The sequence below is a fragment of the Cornus florida genome, unplaced genomic scaffold, assembly GCF_030987335.1.
Source record: "Cornus florida cultivar Cherokee Brave unplaced genomic scaffold, ASM3098733v1 CherokeeBrave_3.0.0_Hap2_Chr06, whole genome shotgun sequence".
NCBI classification, from domain to species: Eukaryota; Viridiplantae; Streptophyta; class Magnoliopsida; order Cornales; family Cornaceae; genus Cornus; species Cornus florida.
In genome coordinates, this window is record NW_026775576.1 from 54,026,852 (window position 1) to 54,050,385 (window position 23,534).

Genomic DNA, 23,534 nt, shown 5'->3' on the forward strand with positions numbered 1-23,534 from the left:
AAGATTTTTCTGATTTTCATTCTCATGATATTCATGCAAAGAAAAAAGGTGTTTTCTAAAAAGAAAAAGGATTTTGTGTCACCTACACTACAAGAAAAATAACTTTTTACCACGGTGGAAAAGACTTTCCACCACGGTTTTGAACCGTGGTAGAAATAGCCGTGGTAGAAAGTTTATTTTCTACCACGGTACAAAACCGTGGTAGAAAGTGTTATATAATTTTTTTTTTTTTTAAATAATAGTTTAGCCCTTATGAAGCCTTTTTTTTTCTAGCCTTATAAGAACCCTGGAAGCAAACCCAAAATAAATAAAAAATAAATCAAAACCAAAATAATTTAAAACTGACCAATAACATCATATATATATATGTAACCAAATTCAAGTCATTGTTTTATACAAAAATTAACCATATACAAATTTCAAAAAAGTACATGATCCACACCTTATATATTTACTTAACCAAAATAAAACAAAAATTCTTCATATCTTCTTGCAACTTCTTCATGAGCCATACAAAAAATATAGTGGCAACAAAAAAAACGTAACGTCAACCGTAACCCGCAATCCTAGCTTTGACCTACAAAGATGTAATAGTTGAAGTAAGAGAATTAATATAAAGCAAGTTATTTAGGAAAAAAATATATATATAAAGCAAGTTGTAAAATTGCCAAAATTAAACCAAGCAAAGCAAGTTGTAAAGTTGCCAAAATTAAACCAAGCAAAACAAGTATTATAATAAAGGTACTTTGAATGATCTACTCTTCCTATTAACTCAAGCAAAGCAAGTATTAACATTGTCTTAACTCAAGCAAAGCAAGTTCAGTGTGTCAAGGAAATAGTCCCAGGATTAAAGCTTAAGCATGGCTTATTTAATAGGTGATTGAAAGTACTCGAAGACAAAGTGAATTACCATCATATAATATGTTCAGATTAAAAAAAAATGATCACTTAAGGCACGTGACCCCCCATACACCGCAAAATTGGTCACTTAAAGGCACGTGAACCCCTTGAGGTTGCTAAATTTTTTATTAGGTTTGTCTAGGGTTTGCCCTTATATGTGCTTCAATGTCTTTAGGATTTATCACACTAGTATTAAGGTTTCTCCCTAAAAATCTCTATTTGTTATTCTTCTTCTCACTTCTCCTGTTATTCTGATCGGCCTTCTCTTCCAGTTCATTTAGATTACTATCATTGCCTCTGTGTATGATTATGTTTTATCTTATAATTATTGGGTTGTTTGGTTCATGATGTCCAGGTTGCAGATGAAATTGTAGCAGATTTTACCAGAATTAACAATAGTTCAGCAGTTTCCTTCAATGAGATTTGATTAACCCTAGAGTTTAACCTTTTTACACTGTTATTATCATGTTAACTTCTTGTGTATGCTGAGAAGTGAACCTCTGAATGTTTTAGTCTGATGAGAAGAATATAAGACGACAAGTATATGATGCATTGAATGTCCTTATGGCACTAGATATTATTGCGAAAGACAAAAAGGCAATTTGGTGGAAGGGACTTCAGAATACAGATGTGAAGGATTTGGAACAGCTTAAGGTTGGGATAAGAGTTCATTATTTGTTATATCACAAGTTCTTATCAATTGCTTCACAATTTTATTAGTCTATCCTTTACATTTGTAAGCTGGGTTTTCCAAACTTCCATAAAGGATGGGACCTGTTCTTGTCTCATTTTTCTTGTCTCCATCCTACTCAATCCTTTTTATCACCCATTCATACATTGACTGATTTGGCATGATTTTTAAGTGTCACTCTATAGAGAATGACTAGTTTTCTTTGTTTATCCTTGCAGGCGTTGCATGTTAAGCTGATTAATGGGATTGGAAATAAATCAGCCTATTTGAAAGAATTAGAAGAACAAGTAATGCTATCTTATCATTTTCTTTTTTTGCCCCTTTAATAAACAACAATGTAAATTATTTTTTGGGAGTTTTGAGAAATTTTAGTTATGCTATGGATATGAAAATCAGATTTGAATAAGTTTACAGTTGAAATTGGAGTTAGACAAATGCCCACTCTTGAGACTTCTTGGACTTTTATGCATCACTTTTCTGTTTTCCTTACGTTTATTTAGTTTAAGTGAAGTAGGGGAGTTCTACTAATTTACAATCAACTTAGTAGCTTAAAAATATTAAATATATAGGAATGCCTTTCTTGCTCTAGGTCTTGATATGCCCAATGCAAAAAGGCCATTATGTAGTGCTGGTCCAGTTACTTGGAAATCTGGGGTTGAAGAATGGAGACAGATTTAACCTTTTGACGTTATTTTTCTTAAAGCTGCTGCTATCAAACTTGAATCCATGTCTACACTTGTTAGCCTAAGTTTTTACCAGCACCAAGCAATGGCCATAACATATATAATTTTATATTTGGTTGCAACTATCCAGTAATTAAAATTGATTCGTGGACATAGTTTTAGATTCATGCAACTATGAAAGTTAGAAATAGCCTGAATGGGTATATGTTTTTTTAGAAAATTTTAATTATTTAACAAGGGATATCTTTGGTTCATAGTTTATAAGCATGAATGAATTCAACTACTAAGTTCAAAGTTGTGGTTCACAGTTTGAGAAGTGATCATCGGGATTCAACATGGAATAGAAATTCAAAGGTAGAAGACTTTATTTTCAAGAAACCTTCAAAAAGTTGGAATTAAATTGCCGTTCACACACTGAAAGAAGGAAAAAAATGAAATACTAATACCAGTGACAGAATAAACTGCATAACACAATTATCCACTTACCCAGTGCACTGCCATGTAGATTGCCATTGCCTTTGCTCTAATTCGGTTAGGGAATATTTCTGATAGGAGGAGACTAGGGACTGGTCCAGCACCTACGGCAAATGTGAAGACAAACCTGCATAAACAACTTCAATAAGAAAAATATACCACCATAACCTCAAGATAAGAAACTATATGTAGAAGTTTGTCTACCTTAGCTCTCTTCCACAGTTACAGTCACAAAGGTGGTTTAAGCAATGAGATACAGTAGCCTACCTTGGTTTATTTCCACAAAACAAGAAATAGATAATCCTCCTAAGAGGTGAACAATTACTTGCTCTATTTGACATAGAAATTTATCATTTTTCCATTTTGAAATACCCTATTCATCCGATTTTATTTTTAGAAACTCCTGATTTTCTAGGTATTTCAGAAAGACAAAGAATGATGATAGGAAGAGAATCACCTGATGGATCATGTTTTTTATCTGCTCTATATGATCAGTTACCCCTGGCTCTTCTGTAGGAGGAAGGCACTGAATTTGTTTCATGTTACCATGATACTCATTGATGTACCTGTCACTTGCTTCTTTTGGTCCCACCCCAATTTTATTTGTTTTTCCTATGATCTACAAAAGCCAGATATAAATCAATAGTTAAGTATTTTTTACAATCAAATTATCAAAAAATAGACTTGAAAAAGTCAAAAAGTCGTGAACATAAATAATTCTAAAAACTGCAACATACATTCCTCTTTATGAGCTAAGACAGTATTCAGAACTACAATTTCAATAACAGCCCATGAGAATTTGATTGAAAGCTTGAACACCAAATCATGGTGAAAATTTACAAAATGAAGGGAAAAGCAGAAGATGTGAATATTGAATAATTCCTATAGGAATCATATGGAGGAATACAGTTAAGAGAAACCAGCACCAATTGAGGACAAGAAGGGAAAGACTAAACTCTCAGTAGAGTTGAAGGGAATCAATTGCTCAAAAGAATGGACTATAATGCAAAAGAACTTAAATTCAAATTTAAATTGTTCAACACCACTGGTGTGGTGTGACAAAGGAAACATAGCTTCAGAAAAAGAAAATTAGTAATAAATCCAGGTAGTATATCATTTCCCAAAAACAAACACTTCCTCCATTACACTGCACACCACCAAAAACAGAACCACAGAAACACCTTCTAGTTGGTACCCCAATTTACTCTAGTTTTCAGAACTAGTCCTATGAACTGCCCTAAAAATATATATAATTTTAACAGGAATACCAACTATGCAATACAAATATACAATTAGATTGCATTTAGCTGTAGAACATCAGCAATGTCAATCAAATTTCCTCTCTATATATATATTTTTTTTCACACCAGTTCAGCAGATATAAGATTCTTCAAAAGTGCAAGATTCTTCAAGCAAAAAAATTCCCCAAATAGGATTTAGTTTGCAAAACAAGAATTACAAACCTTGATTAATTGATTTAGAAAAATAAAATAAAATTTAATGTTCTTGTTGACATTTAACTGCATTTTTTTTCTTCTTGTTTTTATCACTATTATTTTCTTTATTAAAGTCATGTTTGGCAAGCACATGGTATATACTATACATTTATATACCAGAATCATAAATTCAGACAAAGGCAGGCCTCAAGCAGTAAGACTTAATAAGTTTCAATATATAAAATGAATGAAGGAAAGAATTGCGAGTCAAAAAACTTGCCAATGGACCATGTTATGAATGCACCAGGAAAACCTAGGCCACATAAAAGAAACATGCATAGGCAGTACAGCTAAATATACAATACAACATGACCTATGTAGTGAAAGAATTTATTGATGGTCCCCATTATGAAAAGGCTATAATAAAAACATTTGTATTGGATTAAAGTACAGAAATTACATTCAACTAAACAAACATATGCATAAAGAAATGTGATATTTGAACTTAGCAAACAGATCCACAGGCAATTAGCAAACACTTTGCTGCACCAGAGAAGCATTTAAAATTCTTATTGCTCAGGACTATATGGATGGATATTAGAAAATCATAAAGTCATCATCACTTACTGTGGTGGGAAATCTTTATCTGCTGTAGCTTCACTGAGAATACGTTCAAACTCCTGAATATTTTGCTTCATTTCACACAATAGCTTGTCATGTGCTGCAAGCTTTGCAATACTAGGAGAGTAAGCCCGAGCCACATATAGTAGGTCCTTCATCTTCTTTACTAAAGTCTTTCATTTTTTCCCTATGTTCACAACGCCATAAGCAGTAGCTCCCAAATTTCATCTCACAATGAGAAAAACAGGGTCATAACATTATTTTAGATGAGAATTAACCAAAATCCACATCCTAGTTTCTGATACAAGTATTTTTAGCTTACAAATAATCATATAAAAAAAATGAAAGCAAAAGGGCTAAAAGTGTATGATGATGACAATTAACAAAGAAAAAAAAGCCGACTGAAAATGGATGAGCAGACATCAATAAGGTGACAACTAAAAAGTCTAGTGCACCCACATCAGGCATAAATTACACTTCTGGCAGATGATAACAGTTAACAGTTCCACTGCTTAGGCACATTTATTTCTTAACCAGAAATTTTACGATTCACTTGATTGTTCTAAGACAATGGCTATATAATAACTATACACAGTCTAGATTTACTGAAATGCTGCTGGATTTTATTCCGAAATCGAAACAAAAAAAAAATAAAAATAGTAAGTATAATTTCCTCATGTGACGCAAGCAAATGATAAAGAAATAGAGAAAACAAAAAAATCATGAACATCCTATAGAAAGAATCAATATAGGCATTGCAAAAAAAAAAAAAAAAAAAAAAAGAGAAGAAAAGAAAAAAAAAGGTTTACTCAGTACACATTAAGACATGGAATTTATAAGAAACCCTAATTGAATTAAACTAAAGTCAGGTCATACCTATTTGAGTATCAATTTGATGAAGATAACAATTTACAGGGGATGAAAATACAAACCTCAAAATTTATCGATGCACACACGATAAATTAGGTCTTCGGTTTGACGCCAAAGTGTCCTTCGAATAGTAGGGAGGGGTTAGGACTTCGAATGAGAGAGGGAGCTATGGTTAGGGCTTGGAGAAAGGAGCGAATCCTTGTTGAGTCTCAACGCCCATCTGTGGTGGACTTTACAGGGGCACTGCGCACCTTAAAACTCAGGGAACTTTTCAATCAGCTGTGCCGCTATCTCCTTTCTAACGTTGCGCTGACCATCGATTCAACCCTCCGCTGCTCCTCAATGGTGGAGATTTCAGAAATCAGTGGTTCGGTAGAAGGGTTGGGTTTGGAGAGAAAAAGGCATGGGTCAGGCTTGGAAATTTGAGAGAACGGGGATTTGCAAATCGAGGATAGATAGTATAGATCGCGAGAGAAAGGGGCCAGCTTTGGAGATAGATGCAGATATATATATTTTTTTGAGTATATATGTTATGTGTGGTTTCTCTATGAGTTATACTTTTGTTTAAAATTTTTTCTTTTTAATGAAACTAGAGGGAACAAAACGCGCGTAAGCAGGATTGAAAATAATTCACTTTAACAAACACGTGCTTATTATCATGGTTTTTCATTTACCCGTATTAGAAAATCTTTCTACCACGGTTATAAAAATAATCGTGGTAAAAAGTGCGTGGTTATAATCACAGTTTTTCATTAACCGTGGTAGAAAACTTTGCTACCATGGTTTTAAAATAATCGTGGTAAAAAGGGTCTTCTACCACAGTTTTAAAATGGTTTTAAAATAACCGTAGTAAAAAGGGTCTTCTACCACGGTTTTAAAAAAACCGTGGTAGAAGACCCTTTTTACCACGGTTATTTTAAAACCGTGGTAGAAAGTGCATGGTAAAAAACTGTTTTTCTTGTAGTGAAAGTTGCAAACAATGACTCGGCGATTTTAGTGAGGTTCGGAAACTCCTACTTCTCGGCTTAAGACCCTTCTTGAGACTTCCCAATCCACTATAACTTTTCCTTACGGGTGGAGAAAAAACATTTACGTGAAACAACTCTTTACTTCACCTTATTAAGAGAATAACATTCCCTTAGTCTTCCTTTGGGTCACAGTAACCCGGTGGGTCAAACCAACCCCATACAATTTATAGTAATAAGAACAATGAAGTATAAGAAATATCTCTCAAAGATTAATGTACAAATTTAGCTTTCAACTAAAATATATATGAATATCAATGAAGTTCAAACTCTATGAATGATATGAATAAGGGAAGATAATATAAGTGAAGAATAAATGCTCTTATGAACTCAATAGGATCTCTAAAGTATAGAATAGAGCAAAAGCTCTTTGAATCCTTAGCTGAATCTCTCAAGTATAGTATATGAATGAATGAGAGAGATGAAGAGAAAATATGAGAACAAAAGCTCTCTTTGATGTCTAATGAGGTCTCTCAAGTGTCGGCTCTCTTGCATACCCGCAAATTCTTTAGATTGTGTATTTATACGCCCTTAGAAGAATATAGCCGTTTGGGGGCATTATGGTAAATTCATATGATGTTAAATAGTCAAAATAGCCGTTGGGAAGCTTCTGCTCATTCATCTAACCGGTTAGAAGGCTTAAACTATTCGAGTAGATGAGATTCAGATCTTATCTAACCTGTTACAAGGATGTTCCTAACCGGTTACATCAGCTGTGAGTGCATTATCAGTTTTAGAGCAACTACTCGATTACAAGAGGGTTCCTGACCGGTTACAACAATTGCAAAGTGAAAAATGATCTTTTCTACTTTAGTGTAAGTAATCGGTTACAAAGACTTTCCTAACCGGTTATGAGTAGTCATACTTAAATGGTTCATTCTATCCATTGTACTCCTCGGTTAGAATAGATATGCTAACCAGTTACTGGATGTGATTCTCAGAACATGCTCTTTGTCCTATTCATCTACTCAGCTAGAGGAATTTTCGTAACCGGTTATATGGACATCAGATTTTGGTGACAGTGGACAGTTTTTCTGCAGGACTTCTGCATACACCTTATTTTCATTGAAAACATTTAAGTAAATATCAATTTACTTTAAGTTTATAATGTAAATAAGGAAGTACCCCCCATTTCGATTCAATAAAAAATAAAAGAAAATTAAAATCCAACTAAATCAAAATGTAGAAATTCAGTTTTAGTACAAATTTAGATTTTCGACAGTTTTGGTAAAAATGAATCCTCATGTAGAACAATGTAGAATGGATGAAAAAATCCCATAAAATCAGTTTAAGCTTTTTGAAGTATAATGAGTTATTACTAAGAAAAATTATTTTGAAATAATCATTATTTCAAATATTCATTTTTCACACTTAGCCATTTTTCATACTTAGCCAAAAACACGATTTTTCATAACGAGCATTCAGGGGTCCTAATATCCTTTGCCAACTCATGGTAATGAAGGCTTCTCCTGTCTTAATAGTTGACCAATATGAATCATATAATTGATGTGCATGGTCTTAACATTTCTAGCACAAGTGATGAGTTCTTTCAAAGCTTAAGCAAGCTTGAACTAACTCATTCTTTAGCAATGACTTCATGTGTTAATTATATATGAATGAAGTGCATAGCCTATTACTAATGGATATAGGAACATATAAATGATGATATGATGTACATTGTCCTATAGAGATGAGTTTCAAATGGATTCATAAATACTTTGACATTGAATCCTAATAATTTATCATTCTATCTATCACTTTCTTATTTGTCCATGATCGTATATGCTTCGAGGTATTCTTACTTCCTTGTTTTCTTTCTTTCTTTGAGTTATTTTCTTGATTATTGATGTCCAAGCTATCTTTGGATGGACTTTACAACTTCAAGTCTTCTTTGTATCCATTGCTTTGCTTGATGTGTTATTGAATAATAGAATACTTGGAATGATCTTTAGTACTTCATTAAGGTCATTCTTTGAATGTGAATAATCTATATAACATGCAATGTAAACATTAATCCTTAAACACCATTAATGGTTTGTTATCATTAAAACAACTAAATTGTGCTTGGATGAAATCCTTAAGGTCAATAGTATTTTTGATAAATTCAAGACCCAAAAATCTGCTCTCACCGACCACTAACTAACAAACAGGAGATCGACATGGTCGACTGTACAACACCTCAAACGGTGCCATACCAATAGTCTTTTAAAAACTATTGTTGTAGGCAAACTCTACAAGAGTGGCAAATAATCCTCCAAGTTGCCCTTAAAATCAAGGACACAAGTTCGAAGCATATCCGCCATGATCTGATTAACCCACTTGGTTTGCCCATCAGTCTGAGGATGATAAGTAGTTCTAAGATGTAAATTGGTACCCAAAGCCTATTGAAAACTCTCCCAAAATCCTAATACAAAGTTCGAATCCCTGTTTGATGTAATAGACATCGGTATGCCATGCAGTTTCACAATCTCCGTAATATAAAGCCTCGCCAACTTTTCTGAAGTGAAATCAATATGTATAGGCAAGAAATGAGCTAATTTTTTCAACCTATCAACAATGACCCAAATAAAATTGTGGTTTCTTTTGGAATTTGGTAATCCCTCCACAAAATCCATAGAGATACTATCCCATTTCCACTGCAGTATAAGAAGCGGCTACAAGGAGCCAGGCGGTCTCTAATGATCAATTTTGACCATCTGACAAGTACTACACTTGGAGACAAAGATGGCTATGTCCCTTTTCATACCTGCCTACCAAAACTGTCGCTTCATGCCTTGATACATCTTATCTCCACCTGGATGGATAGAGAACTCAAATTTGTGAACCTCCGTCATCAGATCTTTTCTTAAATCATCAACAGAAGGTACTACTAGGTGTCCTTTTTACCTCAAGCCTCCATCTGCCCTAATAGAGTAAAATGGGATATCACTATAAGCTAACTCCTTAACTCTATCAATGCACTGCTGATCCATAAATTGTGTCTTCAGTATTTTATGGATGATAGCAGGTGTAATTACTATGCATGCCATAAAAGCATCAGACAACTCATCTACAGTCTTCAAAGCATTCCATTTTGTAGCAAACATCGTAGAAAGACTAGTAAAGGGTCGGTGACTGAGTGCATCTGCTACTACATTCGCTTTCCCTGGGTGATATTGTATGGAGAAGTGGTAATCTTTTACAAACTCCAACCACCTACGCTGTCTCATATTCAGTTCCTTTCGTGTGAAGAGATACTGCAAACTCTTATGGTTACTAAATAGTCTGAAGGACTCCCGCAACAGATAATGCCTCCAAATACGTAAGGCAAAAACCATAGCTGCTAACTCCAAATCGTACGTCGGATAATTAAGCTCATGAGGTTTAAGCTTACGAGATGCATAAGAAATTGGTCGCTCCTTCTGCATTAAAACACACCCCAGACCCTGCAAAGAAGCGTATGTGTAGACAAGATACTCTATCCCACTTTGGGGTGTAGCTAGAACAGGTGCAGAAGTCAACTTGCTCTTCAATGTGTCAAACACAGTCTGACAATGCTCATCCCATACAAACGGTACACCCTTTTTTGTCAGATGGGTGAGTGATCCCGCTATCTTCGAAAACCCCCGGATGAATCTGCGATAATATCCTGCCAATCCTAGAAAGCTGCAAATCTCAATGGGTGAGGTAGGTTGTCCCCACTCAAAAACAATTGTGACCTTGGCTGGATCCATCGCTATCCCCTTCTCTGACATCATGTGTCCCAGAAACTTCACTTCTGTTTGCTTAAAGTCACACTTCTCGAACTTGGCATACAACTGGTGCTCGCGAAGCCTCTGTAACACTGTGCAAAGATGTCTAACATGATCGTCCTCTGACTTAGAATAAATCAAAATATCATCAATGAATACGATGACAAATTGATCTAAATAAGCCCTGAAGACTCTGTTATCAAGTCCATAAAGACTACTGGTGCGTTAGTCAACCCGAAAGGCATGACACGGAACTCATATGAACCATATGTAGTGAGAAAAGCTGTCTTAGGAACATCTTGCTTCTTAACCCGAAGTTGATGATATCAATCTTAGAGAAGTACGTAACTCCCTTCAATTGATCAAAAAGATCGCCAATCGTAGGCAAAGGATACGAGTATTGGTATTAATTGTACATGCTAAAAATAAATTGAGGCGAAATGCTATAAACCAATGAATCTTGAAAATTTGACACCAGCTCATATTATATCAATTCAACTTGGTATAACTTGGACAGTTATAATTTAGACAATTGTAATTTAAAGAATCTGATCTGTTTGAATATGAAATCATTCACTTTTACAACTAAAACTAATGGATTTTTTTCAACTCTGCTACCCCTGGTCTCCCTCGTACTGCCCGATCACTGACCTGTTACTAACTCTACTCTACTACTCTCTTATCTAAAAGGTTGTAAAAAATCATTATTCTACTCTTCTTTTTAAATTTCTTAGAAAGTGATAGCAATTAAGCATGGTTCAAAGTAAAATTTCAGTATTAAATCTGATGCAAACTTCCCACAAATTATCCCTATTTTTCCAAATGGATAGATCAAGTCGATTTCAATTTCACCTCATGCAACATTATGGAAATATATCAACTCCACAATAAGATAACTAAGAATGAATTACTAATTAAGGATGTAACATGGATGAACAAATTCAGACCCCACCAAAATCTTTTTTGACTGTAGGTTAATTTGGAAAAGTACACCTTTACAATCATTCCATGTTGTCCTTCGACAAGTGTCAAGTAAATTGAGTTTTATTTGCTATGATTTCATTTTGATGTCATTGTTAAAATCTTAAGATTCTGATAAGAGTATTTGAGTTTATGAGTTCATCGAGTTAGAGGTCAGGTCGGGTCAGGGCATTTAGGTAGAGCGTTTTGCCTCGTTAAAATCTTAAGATTCAGATCAGAGTATTCGAGTTTATGGGTTCATCGAGTTAGAGGTCAGGTTTGGTTAGGGCATTTAGTTAGAGCATTTTGCGTCCTAGGTCTTGACTTAGGTTTAATGTTAACTACACCGAGACTATCACCTTAAATTAAACTTAGTAAGTGGTGTTTTTTTAGGTATGTGTCCATAAGTGTTATTTTGATAATAAATAAAAAATAAAAAAATAATTATCGTCCTTGGCATATATAATCCCACTAGAAGAAGGTCGAATTTTTTCTTGGTGAAATATATATTGGATTATCCATATATTTATAGCATAAAATGGAGGTGCGTCTAAATTTTCTAGTACATTTATCTTTTGGCATACATGATTAAAATGAGGCTTAAAAAAGAACCAAATTAACAAAAATTTTGAAGGGAGAGTATTGATTAAGTAACTAATTTTTTTGAAATCGAGCATACTATTATTGACTTTAATTATTTTCAACAAGTGAACGTTGCCGGTAAATAGATGAATATATTAATGCAGCAAATAAACGAGAACTCCAGGGTAATGCTTTTTAATTTATTCATTTTGTTAAATAAAATAAATAAATATGCCTTTTAAAATAGGGATTATTACATATAAATGGGGTTAGAGTTTCATATTTACCAAGAGGCTGAGTCAAAGTCTCACATTTCTTAAAAATGAGGTTGACTAAATTGATGACATGGCACATGAATTATTACTGTTTAAAACTTGTGGTGCCTAAAATGCCCTTCTCACTATTCCAGCACATTTACCTTATTGCCCCCGTTTAATTTAGTCACTCAACTCTAAAGCATTGTTGCCCTAAAATACACAGTCACAAATCCAGCGAAGCAAGCCCAGGCAAACACAGCATCACCGAACATGGAACCCTAACCCTCCCTCATCTCATTCGTGAAGAGCCCTTAAGAGCCCTCTCTCTCTCCCCCCCCATCTCTGTAACAGGATTGAAGCGTAGCGGTTGAGCCCTAACCCTCATTCAAGCCCTCTCTCTTTCCCCCTTTGTAACAGCAAAGCACTTCTCCACGTCTAACCGTCGTTGGTGCGCCCTCTCTGTAACCCAGCGAAGCACTTCTCCACTTCTGCCATTCATTTATTGTTGTTCTAGTAATATGGTAAGTACTCTCTCCCTCTTAACACACACACGTTTATATTTTAGATGATTATGGTCCTGATTTAGTGTTATAATTTTTTTTTTTTTTCCAATTGGATGTCTGATTTTCATGTAGGTTATGTTTATATATATTCTCCTCTTATAATTTCTATTATGCAATCATATATATATAATTTCTATTCTGCAATCAAGATTGTTGTTGCTCTGTTTGTTGTATATGTTTGAAATGTGCGTAACAAAATGTTGCTCTCTTGTGCGTGACAAAATTAATTTTTAAAACTCAGTTTTATCCCACCAACAAAGGCAAAATTTTCATAAAGTAGATACTTAATTAATCAAATGTTTTTTTTTATTTTTTATTTTTTATTTTTCTTCTTCTTCTTTTGTAATTAGGTTTGCTTGTTTTTGAAGAGTTCATGCTTTCTTTATACGTTGACTGAACTGAAATCCCAAATGTTATCCTACAATCTTTCCACTAGCATGGGTTTTCATACTTAAAATACTCGGAATTTGCTGAAGAAAACATAATTAAACAGGATAAAAAACAAATTTCCATGCATGTCCTTTGTTACTTGCTGAATTTTTTTTTATAGAACATTAATCTGATCTTAAAACTTAAACATTGTACTGTTAATGCCTACCTGTGTATAGTAGAGATTCAATGTCCCTAAATCCAAATAATTCATGTTATTTAAATTTACTAGGACCATGTGGAAGCAAGTGGCAGTACGTGTGGTGCCTACAGGCTTTTTGTTGGATTTCACTAGTTAGCTAACTAGCTTGTGCCAAGGTAACAAGCTTAAATCCTATCTTCATAAGTCATTTGCTTTGGAGACCTTATGATACAATCAATGAATGTAAACTGTAAAGAGGCATGCATGTGATAGTCTTTGGGTAGGGACACTTGTTATCAAATGTTTGTGAAATCTACATTCCCATTTGCATTTGCTTAGTAAAAGAATTGTTTAAGATTACTAGTATTGGTTCTACAATATTAAATTAAAAACAAGTTTTTCATACAAACTATATTTGTTGTGGTTTAGTGGTTGAAATGTAATTAAATATAAAATTTGAGTTTGGTTCAATTAAATGAAAATGCTTTATAATAATTTCATGATTAATATCTTGGGTGTTAAGAATCACTAATAAAGATTTTAGTTCTCAATATAAAACAAAAGGGAAGAAGCTACTCTGTTTGGATCTTTGGACTGTGACTCAGAGATGAAGTAACAAATCTTCATGGTTATGCTATGATTTGTGCCTTAGCTTACAAGGTTGGAAGTCTTTGGTAAATGTTTTCACTAGGGAAACATAGCATTTTAGAGCATGTCAGTGATGGCCTTGGTGTCTGATAATTACCAACATTTAAATAAATTAGATAAATAATTCTTTTTAGTAGACTGATTGAATATGTTAACATTTTTAAACGATTAAAAAATTTAGTCTAAGATATTGCCATGCAATGACCAGAAATGGAAAAGATTTCTTCACCATCTGTTCATGAAATTTGAATGGTTTTAAACAACAAATTTCTAGATATGCTTACAAGTTCCCCCCGCGCCCCCCCCCCCCCCCCCAACCGGTGAAGAGTGCAAGCTGCTTTATACCTAAGCCCAAATTCAGTTGAAAATACAAGACACGAACAATAATGGGAAAACTGTTATATGACCTTTACGTCTAAATTGTATTTACGGGAAAAGAAAGAGAGAATGAAAGAAAGAAGTAAATTTCGATCAAAATTCTGTCCAAGACTGATGCTTTGGAAGTTATTTAGTTTCTAACGAGATGAAAAAGAGAAAATATAAAGCAGTAGGTAGTTATCTAAACACCAGTTATATAAATAATAATAAATAAATAAATTAAGTACTTATTCAGTTTTATCAAAAGGGATGCAGAAAAACCCAAAAAGATAAACATATTGTCATAAAACAAGACATAGCATTGGTAATACTAATACCTCTTCGGGCGTTGATTCTCTTCTTGAATAGCCGAATTGGGTCTTAACCCTCCAAACACGCCGCATAAATAATTATCCTGACATTGAAATTCAAGCAATTTTCAACCCATCAAAGAACCAAAACAAATAGCCCGAACTTTCTATATATATACACACACAGAAAAACAAAAATTGGTAAGAGGGGGACATAGAAGGTGATCTCTCTGGCGGCTCTGGGGCTGCAAAACCTGCCACTCTCGTCAATTCTGGGCAGCATTTCTCTGGGAGATGAGAGAGAGTTTGCCGATTTTTCAAGAACTTCCCCAACAGCCGTGAGAGCTGAAGAAGTGCGAAGAGGAGAGCTTAATAGAGAAATTAAGCTTTCTGAGAATTAGGTTTTGAGTAGCATTCTCTATACCAGATCAGAATATGACACCTCTTTGCATTATTTGGAATCAAAGTAGAAATAGAAGTTAGAACTAAATTGAAGAGTAACACTACTTTTTGTATAAATTGAAGAGTAACACTACTTTTTTATCTAATATATTCTACACCCGTGCATATATATAAATATATTGTGGAACATACATATTAAATTGATGACTTAATATGAATGCCACAATTAAACACACTACCTTAGGGGGGGTATTCCCAAAGTTTCTCATTTTATCTGTTCGATTTTCTAATAATAGATAATAAATAATCTCCTATTGTGTACAGAATCACAACACTTACTCCAAAAACATATTATATATATATATATATATATATATATATATATATATATATATATATAATATTGTGAGTTGAGTTGAGAATTTCACTTGATAGAGCTTTGATGTCAAATAAATAAAGAAAGACAGGTTTCATAAATGAGGAGTGAAGAGGTTGAGGGAACACTGACAATATTTCTTTGTATTTTGCTCTGTTTTGAAAAGGCTACATGAGAGAGCTCTCTCTCTCTCTTTGAGGTGGATCTGATTTTTTTGGTCCAAAACTCTGGCACTACAATCAAACCAAAGACACCACCTTTATGTGAAGGTGAATACGGATACTACATGTCTTTGCACTAGGAAAGGAATCAAAATCAAAATCAAAATCAAAATCAAAACAGCTAATGGGTGATTTAAAGTTTTCAATGGGAAACAGATAAGTGTAGTACTACTAAAGTCTGTTTTAAGAGAAAAGCCTTCAAACATGGTAGAGTTTATAGATTTTTGTGGGGATTGCCTTATTAAATCTGCCTATGCTCTTTTAGCTGCATTATATATATTTCTCGCAATCGAGATATACATGGTTTTACCCCACTAATTCTCGGAGCTCCCAAAGAATTATTTGTACTCATGAAAGCGTAGTCTCAAAGAATTATTTGTACTTATGAGGAATCTAATTTTAAATCTGGTGCTTCATGTACTTTTATTTTTTGATTTTCAATTGTATCCAAACATGTTATTTTTTTATATTTCCATTAAAATGGTATCTCTCTTTGATTTTGGATCATGTGTGTGATTATGAAATTATGTGTTGATTTGTAAGGTTGCTTTCAGCTTTGGACAAAAATAAAATGAAATGCTCTTTGAATTATCGACTCTCAATTAACTATGTTGGCAGCCTATTGCAATCGATTAGAGTGATTAATAAATTCTTAAAATTTTGTTTCTTGTGAGGGAGGGTCTAATTTTGTAATTTTGCTTTAATGGTATTTGATAGTAACAGAAAAATTCAGTAAGTTAATATTTATATTTGGTTTTATACTAAGTCGCATAAAGTGGTAGATAGAGCGCAAAAGCAACAAAATTAAATTACAAACAAATCGTGAGAATGGGAGCTAGATTTACACCTGTTAAAAAGAATTGTATGACCTAGATTTTAACACAAACACACTTGTCATAGGCTAGCTACACCTATTGTAATTTCTGCGGCTAGCTATTGGTCACTGTTCTTGTTTGTTTGAGTGTGTTTGGATCATAAAAAAACAAACATATTTCAGCCACTACATGAATAGCTTCCCAATGAGATTGAGGAAAAACTTCAAGACAAAATGGCTGAGCTAAATCTAGTTTATGATTATGTTAAGTGCTGTTAGGAGGAGATTGAAACAGCACTGGACCGTCAATAAGCATATCAATCTTAAGAATCATAGTGTGAACTATACTCTAATACAGGTCCATAGAACACGTGTGCCATTAGGGGAGAGAAAACCCTAAGGTACCTCGATTTGGAAGGAGAAAGAGAAGGAATGAGAGAAATGGTATAATAATACTTGTTTAACCTTCCAAACAAAAAACCTTTAGGAGTCATCCAAACCAACATGAATTTGTTCTAATTTTTACAAGAGTTAGGCTGAAATATTTAAACATAACACGACTTTGTCATATATATGTATGTTTATACATGATTTTAACACACACACACTGGCCATAAGCCTAAATACCACACATTAACTAGTACATAATGGAACACATACACAAAACTAGTAGTAATCATGATGCAACTAATAAGCTCCATATGATCAAAGTAGTTTCACGGCTTATTTATCATTAAGCAGTAGTTGCCATGGACTGATATAGATATATATTCAAAGCATATAATTTTAAATTTTTAAGCTCATTACATCAACAAACTATCAAGACTTTCATTTTATTTTTGTCCAAATCTGAAAGCAACCTTACAAATCAACACATAATTTAATAACCACACACATGATCCAAAATCAAAGAGAGATACCATTTTAATGGAAATATCAAAATTTAGTTAAAACCATTAATACTGACCATGGTTATATCCATTTGAAATTTTAAATTCACATTGTCAGTTATAACCAATACACACCACAATATTGGTCGATAGCTATGAGTAGTATCAATTCACTCCGTTAGAAAATAATATCTATGTAAAATCAGCTATATCTGTATCTTCCTACAAAAAGAGTCAGACTAAATCAGCTATATCTGTATTCAAGCTATATATTCAAGGCTCTTTGATGACTGCAGACTAAATCCTCAGCAGAACGTAGGAATTTAGGAGTTAAAATTCAAAGCCACCAACACATAGGTAGTCCAATTAGTTTTTATGTATAATTAATTATTATAACTCAATTTAGATCAAGAATTATTCAAGATTGTTGCCTCTTTCTCAAATGGCATGTAGAGTATACCTCTGTGTAATATGTCTTAGGCATCTACGCACATGATAGAATTGATGCAAAAGCTAGCAAACTCTATAAATGAGGCTTTTTTAATATATGTATTTAGCATTAATTTATCAAAAAAATGTATTTAGTATTAATTTATTATTCCAACATTCCCTTGTACTTGTCTCCCCCATTTTCAAGACTTACACATATAATATTTGTGTGTGAAAAATATTCAACACTCTGCTCTCTCTCTATTTAACTCTCAATTTTTTATTTTCAATCTATAATGTCCCATTTAACTCTCTATTCATCTCATAATCTCCCTCATCTTGTATATATGTTTGTTGTACACATAGTGATACAATTATCTAGTAATCAATGGCATTGATTTTGTGGTTGTATTTTGATTTGAAAAAGGTCTGTAGTGTGTGTTTAGGAAAAGTTTAATCTTGACACCGCCTATCCCTATTGAGGGAATTAGTAGTGTTTCGGTGTAAATAGATCTCTAAATTACATTATATAATTATGATATTTAATTGTTTTATATTTCATTTTTTTTTTAACTTCATATTTAGTTTTTTTTTTTAAACTAATGAGTCAATTTTCGAAGCAGTTGGACAAATGGATGAGAGACAAATTATATGCTATTGTCGATTTGATGGGAAAATTGACAAAAATGAGAATGGGGAAATTATATACATCGGCGGTGTCACAGACCCTTTTATGATAACAACAACAACAACATACGAATCATTTATAAATGAGTTACAACAACGTTCATCTTCAAACATGAGTGGTAAAGTCATATATTATACCACCGAATCTAACAAGAATGAACTTTTGAGGATGACGGGAGAATCTGGATTTAGAGTGATGCTTCTAGTGAGTGGTCCCATGCTAAATGTGTATATGGAAGATGCAGAGCCTGTAATTGCATCATGCACAATTCCTACTGATCATAGTGAGAGGTAAGACACATATATTTAAAGTAATACATTGATGTATGCGCTGCATAGGTTATGTGATTTTTAATATACCTTTTTATCCACTTGTAGACAATTTGTTGAAGCCACATCGCCAATTGGTCTTCTACAAAGTGTTGCGTCAACGTCTTCATTTCCTCCGATAAATGCGCATCGGGATTCTTTCCGACACATTGATGACATTCTTTGCGTGGATCAGCTTTTTGACAGCCCAAATGATTTCAAAGATGCACTCGTTTTGTTTGGTCTTCGTAATCATTTTCGGTTCAAGTACTTGGACAATAGCAGAAAATATTATAGAGTTGTGTGCGAGGTTAATAATTGTCCATGGAAATTATCAGCTGGTTGTGAAGGAAGTGGTGATATAGTGAGAATCAAACGGTTTAATAATGTTCACACTCACACTGCTCAAGACATTTCAGATTATAAAGCCATTTTTTGGTCGAAGGAAATGGGTCGAGCTATTGTGAACAAGGTTAGGGACAATCCTAAATGCACCCCCAAGACTATTTCCACAGACATAAACGGTGAATTTTCTGCTAAAATGACTTACATGCAATCGTGGAGAGCTAAGGAGTGTGCACGTCATATCATTGAGGGAAATCCCAAGGATAGCTATATTTTAGTCCCGTGGTTGTGTGAACGAATAGCAGAATATATTCCTGGGACAATTACATCGTGGGAGTGCACGGATGATAGGAGATTTAAGCGAGTGTTTGTAGCTTATGGGTGCTCCATACGAGGTTTCATCAACTATTGCAGGCCCATGTTAGCAATCGATGCTTGCCACTTGAGTGGCAATTATAAAGGAACAATGCTTGGTGCAACGGGGTTCGATGCGAATGATGGCTTGTGGCCTTTGGCGTATGCTGTTGTTTCTTCTGAGAATGATGATGATTGGCATTGGTTCTTGAGCAAGGTGAAAGAGATTCTAGATGGTCGCATTGTGACAATCTTAACCGATAGGCATCCGAGCCTAATAAGTTGTATTAGAGATATTTTTGGCTCCCAGTACCACTCATGGTGTCTTCGTCACCTAACGGCGAATTTTTCTACATCCATTCTTGGGAGACAAAGTTTAGGATTGAGGGCTTCGGGTAAAGAGCATGCGAAAAAATTACTCGATAAAATTGCATATGCTCGAACTGTAGATGAGTATAAGAATGCATTGGCTGCCATGCGGGTATTTCGAGTGGAGTTATGCGATTAGGTTTTGGCGAATTCACCTGAACATTGGTCAAATGCTATGTTTACTTCCAATCGTTGTGATAAATTATACACCAATCAAGCAGAGTCCTTCAATGCATGGGTGAAAGAAGAGAGGGTTTTTTCAATCACAAGGTTGATGGATACACACATGCAAAGACTCAGCAAATTTTTATACCAAAAGAGTTTGGACGTTCAGAAGTGGACTATCCCGGTTGGGGATCGTATTGAGGAGAAAATAAAAAAAGAGCAAGAGTTAGCTCTTGGTTTTCAGTCGATGCGTGTTTCGCCTACTGAGTGTACAATATATGATCGAGACAGAAAACCATTCAGGGTGGTATTTGGCAGTGAAAATTCTTGTAGTTGTTTGAAGTGGACCATGAGTGGGATTCCTTGTTCGCATGCATGCTATGCCATCCATGAATTATCTTTAAATATTTATGAGATGGTTGATCCATGGTTTAGGGTTGAAACACAACAAAAACTATGTGAACATCTCATGTCTTCTGTCCCCATGCATGATATGCCGAATGCAGCTGCTGTTGCTACTGCTGACGGTGAAGGTGCTTCCCATCTTAGGCCTCCTGCGGTAACACGTCCCCCTGGACGACCTCGTATTAAACGAATCGAATCACAATTTCAAAATGTAAGGTCGTTACACTGTTCGCGATGCGGTGAGAATGGTCATAATCGTCGAAAGTGCAAGGCTCCTATACCTGGATAGAATAGTTATATAATTGCTAATTCTAGTGGAGTTATTTTGTAAGGTGTTAAGGCCTTAAATATGGAATTATTTTGTAATTACTATTAATTCCTTGGAGCTCCCCTACTGCATTAGTATAACTATGTTGTGATAGTATTTCTAACTTATTTAGAAAACATTTCTAAGTATGATGTAACTTATTCTAAGTTGAATCTGTATTATTCGTCTGGTGGTTTATTTTGGTATTGAAATTATTTTCCTGGGTCCTCGTATGAGTCTCATGTGGAGTGTTATTTAAAAATCATAGGTGTGTGAGTTTTCTGGCAGCTGGAGGGTCGTGAAAGCAAGGAGGTTATGGGATTATGTGACAATGGACGGGCTTACATGTTACATGCTTACGGAAGGCTAGGAAAATAACATCATATTAAAGTCATTATGACTTGTTTCCTCACTATTAATTCCTTGGAGCTCCCCTACTGCATTATGACTGTTATTTCAACCACAATTTACCTCGTGAGTCTCTCTCTTCCTCACTTTCTTTGTGTCTCAAAAATTATATGAACATTGTGTTTACATTATCAACATTGTTTGACAGATGAGGCTGAATGGATAAATCAGTACAAAGGAAGAGTGTTCAGTTTAAACGACAAGCCTGTGGTGCATAAAATTTGGCTGCCGAATGAGGAATGCCCCAGATTGGCAATGTCTAGAGCCTTTGGGGACTACTTTATTAAGGATTTTGGACTTATATCCGTCCCTGAAGTGAGGTGTTGTCACATATAACCAGCAGAGACCAATTTGTTGTGTTGCGAACCGATGAGGTATGTATGGCACTTTTTGGTATTTATCACTTGTTCTTTTTTATACAATGACAAAGAAAAAGACTTGTTTGTTTCTCTATTAAATGTCCAAAAGATCACGTGAACGAATACGTTTCAAACTCACGAGCATAATTGACAATAATCACTTCAAATTATGTGATATCAGTTATTATTAATGAGTTTACAGGTTTTTGTTTTGGCTCAAATTGATTGGATTTTGAAATTAGTATGGATTTTTGAAGTTAATCTTAACATGCTGTGATCCTTGTTTTGTAAGCAGAATTTTTCCTATCTTTTCCTTCAAACCTTATTTAATCGGTAAGAAAATTTATTGATTTAAATTGATAGAAGAAAAATTGTGTGTTTAAGCTTCCAATGGACTTGGTTTCATGCAAATTGTTTGAGAATTTCTTTTTTATTGATTTTTCAAAGTGAAGTATGTATTTCTGGGAAAAATTGTTTCAAATAGATTTTTGGGCTTCCTTCTGATTTTTTGTTGTCCAAATTGTCCAATCATGTTTGATAGAATAAAAAAATAAATAAACAATAATAAAAAGGATTTTGCTATAATCTTAGTTGACTACTGTTACCCCATTTATTTATTTATTTTGTTTAGAGTCTTGCTTTTGGTTACTAGCGCCTAATAAAAAAGTTGTTTGCTCATATGTCCCTTATTTTTGAGTTTTTTCATTTAACCATCTCCACTTGTACAATATTTTGGTGTTATATTTTGTTTAATTGATTTGCATGTACTTCAAATGTAGTCTTCCCGCTAGGGGCTGGGAAGAGATAACAACGGGAGCGCCGATTGCATGGCTATCAAGTACATCAAATTTGTAAGTTATATGGTCTTTATGTTCGATAAAAATCTTTTATGATTGCACATTTGTAATGCTTTTTATACTCACACTCGGGGGGGTCACATGCCTTTAAGTGACCAATTTTATGGTGTATCATGAACTTTAGTACCTTATTGCTACATCGGCCCATGTGGAGGCCATTTTTTTTTTTCTTGTTTTAAAATGTTGAAAGCATGGGAGTATGGGATCATCGTATGTGGAGGTTTTGATTGATTGTTGTGGAGGAGAAGTTGTTGATAAGTTGTTTAATGAGTTAATGCAAGTTCTCACGTTCTTCGTACATGTTGATATGTGGAGGTTTTGCTAATTTTCTCTTAAACCCAACTCATTCATCAACGCTCTCTTGCTCTCTCTCTCTCTCTCTCTAGTCTTGTTCATCGTTTTGCTAGGATTTCTACTCTATTTTTATACAATTTTGATCCCTATATATATATATATATACGCTGTTCCTAAAACATCAATTTTGGATTCAGGAATTGGACACAAAAATGTCGCGATTCCCTCTCTCCGATCAGAAACTTCGAAGGCAAAATTTGTGCGAAAAAGTATGTGTTTCCATCTGCTTGTGTGTGTTTATGTATGTTCGCCAACCAATTGATATTTTCGGCTTTCTGTTTCGTTGCAATGAATTCAAGAAAACGAGAAAAGTTTAAATTCTTTTAGCTTTTGTATCGAATTCCTTTTGATTTTCTTTCTTTTGTTTGTCTTCGTGAATTTGTTGGACTTTTGGATTTACTGTGAACTACGGTTTCTTCGTCTACTATTTGAATGTTTCTTTTTTTTAGACGATATCTAGTGTTGTTTGCAATATCTTTAGATTTTTGTGGTTGATGTTCCCATTAATTTCTTGGATTTTGATTTTTTTTCACGTAAGGGTTTCTTTAGCATATTTGGATGGTTTATTGTCTACGAATATGAGTTTTCAGGAATTTAGGGTTTATTTGTTCAACTTGTATAGATTCTGCACGACTAGAATTTTTGACATCATTTGATAATTTTTTGGATGGTTTGGATTTCCATGGGATTCAACATGAAGATTCAGGGAAAACACACTCAATATGTTTTTGTTTCTATTTGTATAAATTTGGATTTACGTAGTTCTTTCTTTATTCAGAGAAATAGACCCAATAAAGTTTAAA

The 23,534-nt window shown here is 34.1% G+C and overlaps 2 protein-coding genes and 1 long non-coding RNA gene across 8 annotated transcripts; 1 reads left to right on the top strand and 2 right to left on the bottom strand.

The window, feature by feature from the left end:
• Positions 1 to 331: 331 nt before the first annotated feature.
• Positions 332 to 6,188, bottom strand: LOC132311551 (probable galacturonosyltransferase 7). Of its 6 annotated transcripts, XR_009483059.1 has the most exons (5): positions 5,738 to 6,176; positions 4,812 to 4,912; positions 3,206 to 3,367; positions 2,761 to 2,875; positions 332 to 577 (listed from the first exon to the last, which is right to left on the bottom strand). XR_009483059.1 is itself a non-coding variant. In XM_059809489.1 (4 exons), the coding sequence occupies exons 2-4, from the start codon at positions 4,961 to 4,963 to the stop codon at positions 548 to 550; spliced, it is 297 nt and encodes a 98-aa protein (XP_059665472.1). In that variant the 5' UTR covers positions 4,964 to 4,992; positions 5,738 to 6,188; the 3' UTR covers positions 332 to 547. The 6 variants fall into 6 exon arrangements, 3 of the variants coding, with proteins under 3 accessions (XP_059665472.1, XP_059665473.1, XP_059665471.1); XR_009483060.1 differs by lacking the exon at positions 4,812 to 4,912 and having other exon boundaries at positions 5,738 to 6,174; XR_009483058.1 differs by having other exon boundaries at positions 4,812 to 6,171.
• A 3,394-nt stretch (positions 6,189 to 9,582) lies between these two features.
• LOC132314117 (uncharacterized mitochondrial protein AtMg00860-like) lies at positions 9,583 to 10,413 on the bottom strand. Its single transcript, XM_059813017.1, has 2 exons — positions 10,074 to 10,413; positions 9,583 to 9,716 (listed from the first exon to the last, which is right to left on the bottom strand). The coding sequence occupies exons 1-2, from the start codon at positions 10,411 to 10,413 to the stop codon at positions 9,583 to 9,585; spliced, it is 474 nt and encodes a 157-aa protein (XP_059669000.1).
• Positions 10,414 to 12,646: 2,233 nt separating this feature from the next.
• LOC132314863 (uncharacterized) lies at positions 12,647 to 21,527 on the top strand. The gene is made up of 4 exons (XR_009483528.1): positions 12,647 to 12,751; positions 13,455 to 13,540; positions 21,022 to 21,227; positions 21,310 to 21,527. It is a non-coding gene; the product is annotated as an uncharacterized LOC132314863 (long non-coding RNA).
• The last annotated feature ends 2,007 nt before the right edge of the window (positions 21,528 to 23,534 follow it).

Coding starts and splice junctions, on each gene's coding strand:
- LOC132311551 (XM_059809489.1), bottom strand. CDS start 4,963: ATGAAGGACCTACTATATGTGGCTCGGGCTTACTCTCCTAGTATTGCA. Junction 2,876..4,811: donor GATAAAGATTTCCCACCACA/GTAAGTGATGAT, acceptor TTGTTTATGCAG/GTTTGTCTTCACATTTGCCG. Junction 578..2,760: donor TCTACATGGCAGTGCACTGG/GTAAGTGGATAA, acceptor ACATCTTTGTAG/GTCAAAGCTAGGATTGCGGG.
- LOC132314117 (XM_059813017.1), bottom strand. CDS start 10,413: ATGGATCCAGCCAAGGTCACAATTGTTTTTGAGTGGGGACAACCTACC. Junction 9,717..10,073: donor ACCAATTTCTTATGCATCTC/GTAAGCTTAAAC, acceptor TGGCATGCATAG/TAATTACACCTGCTATCATC.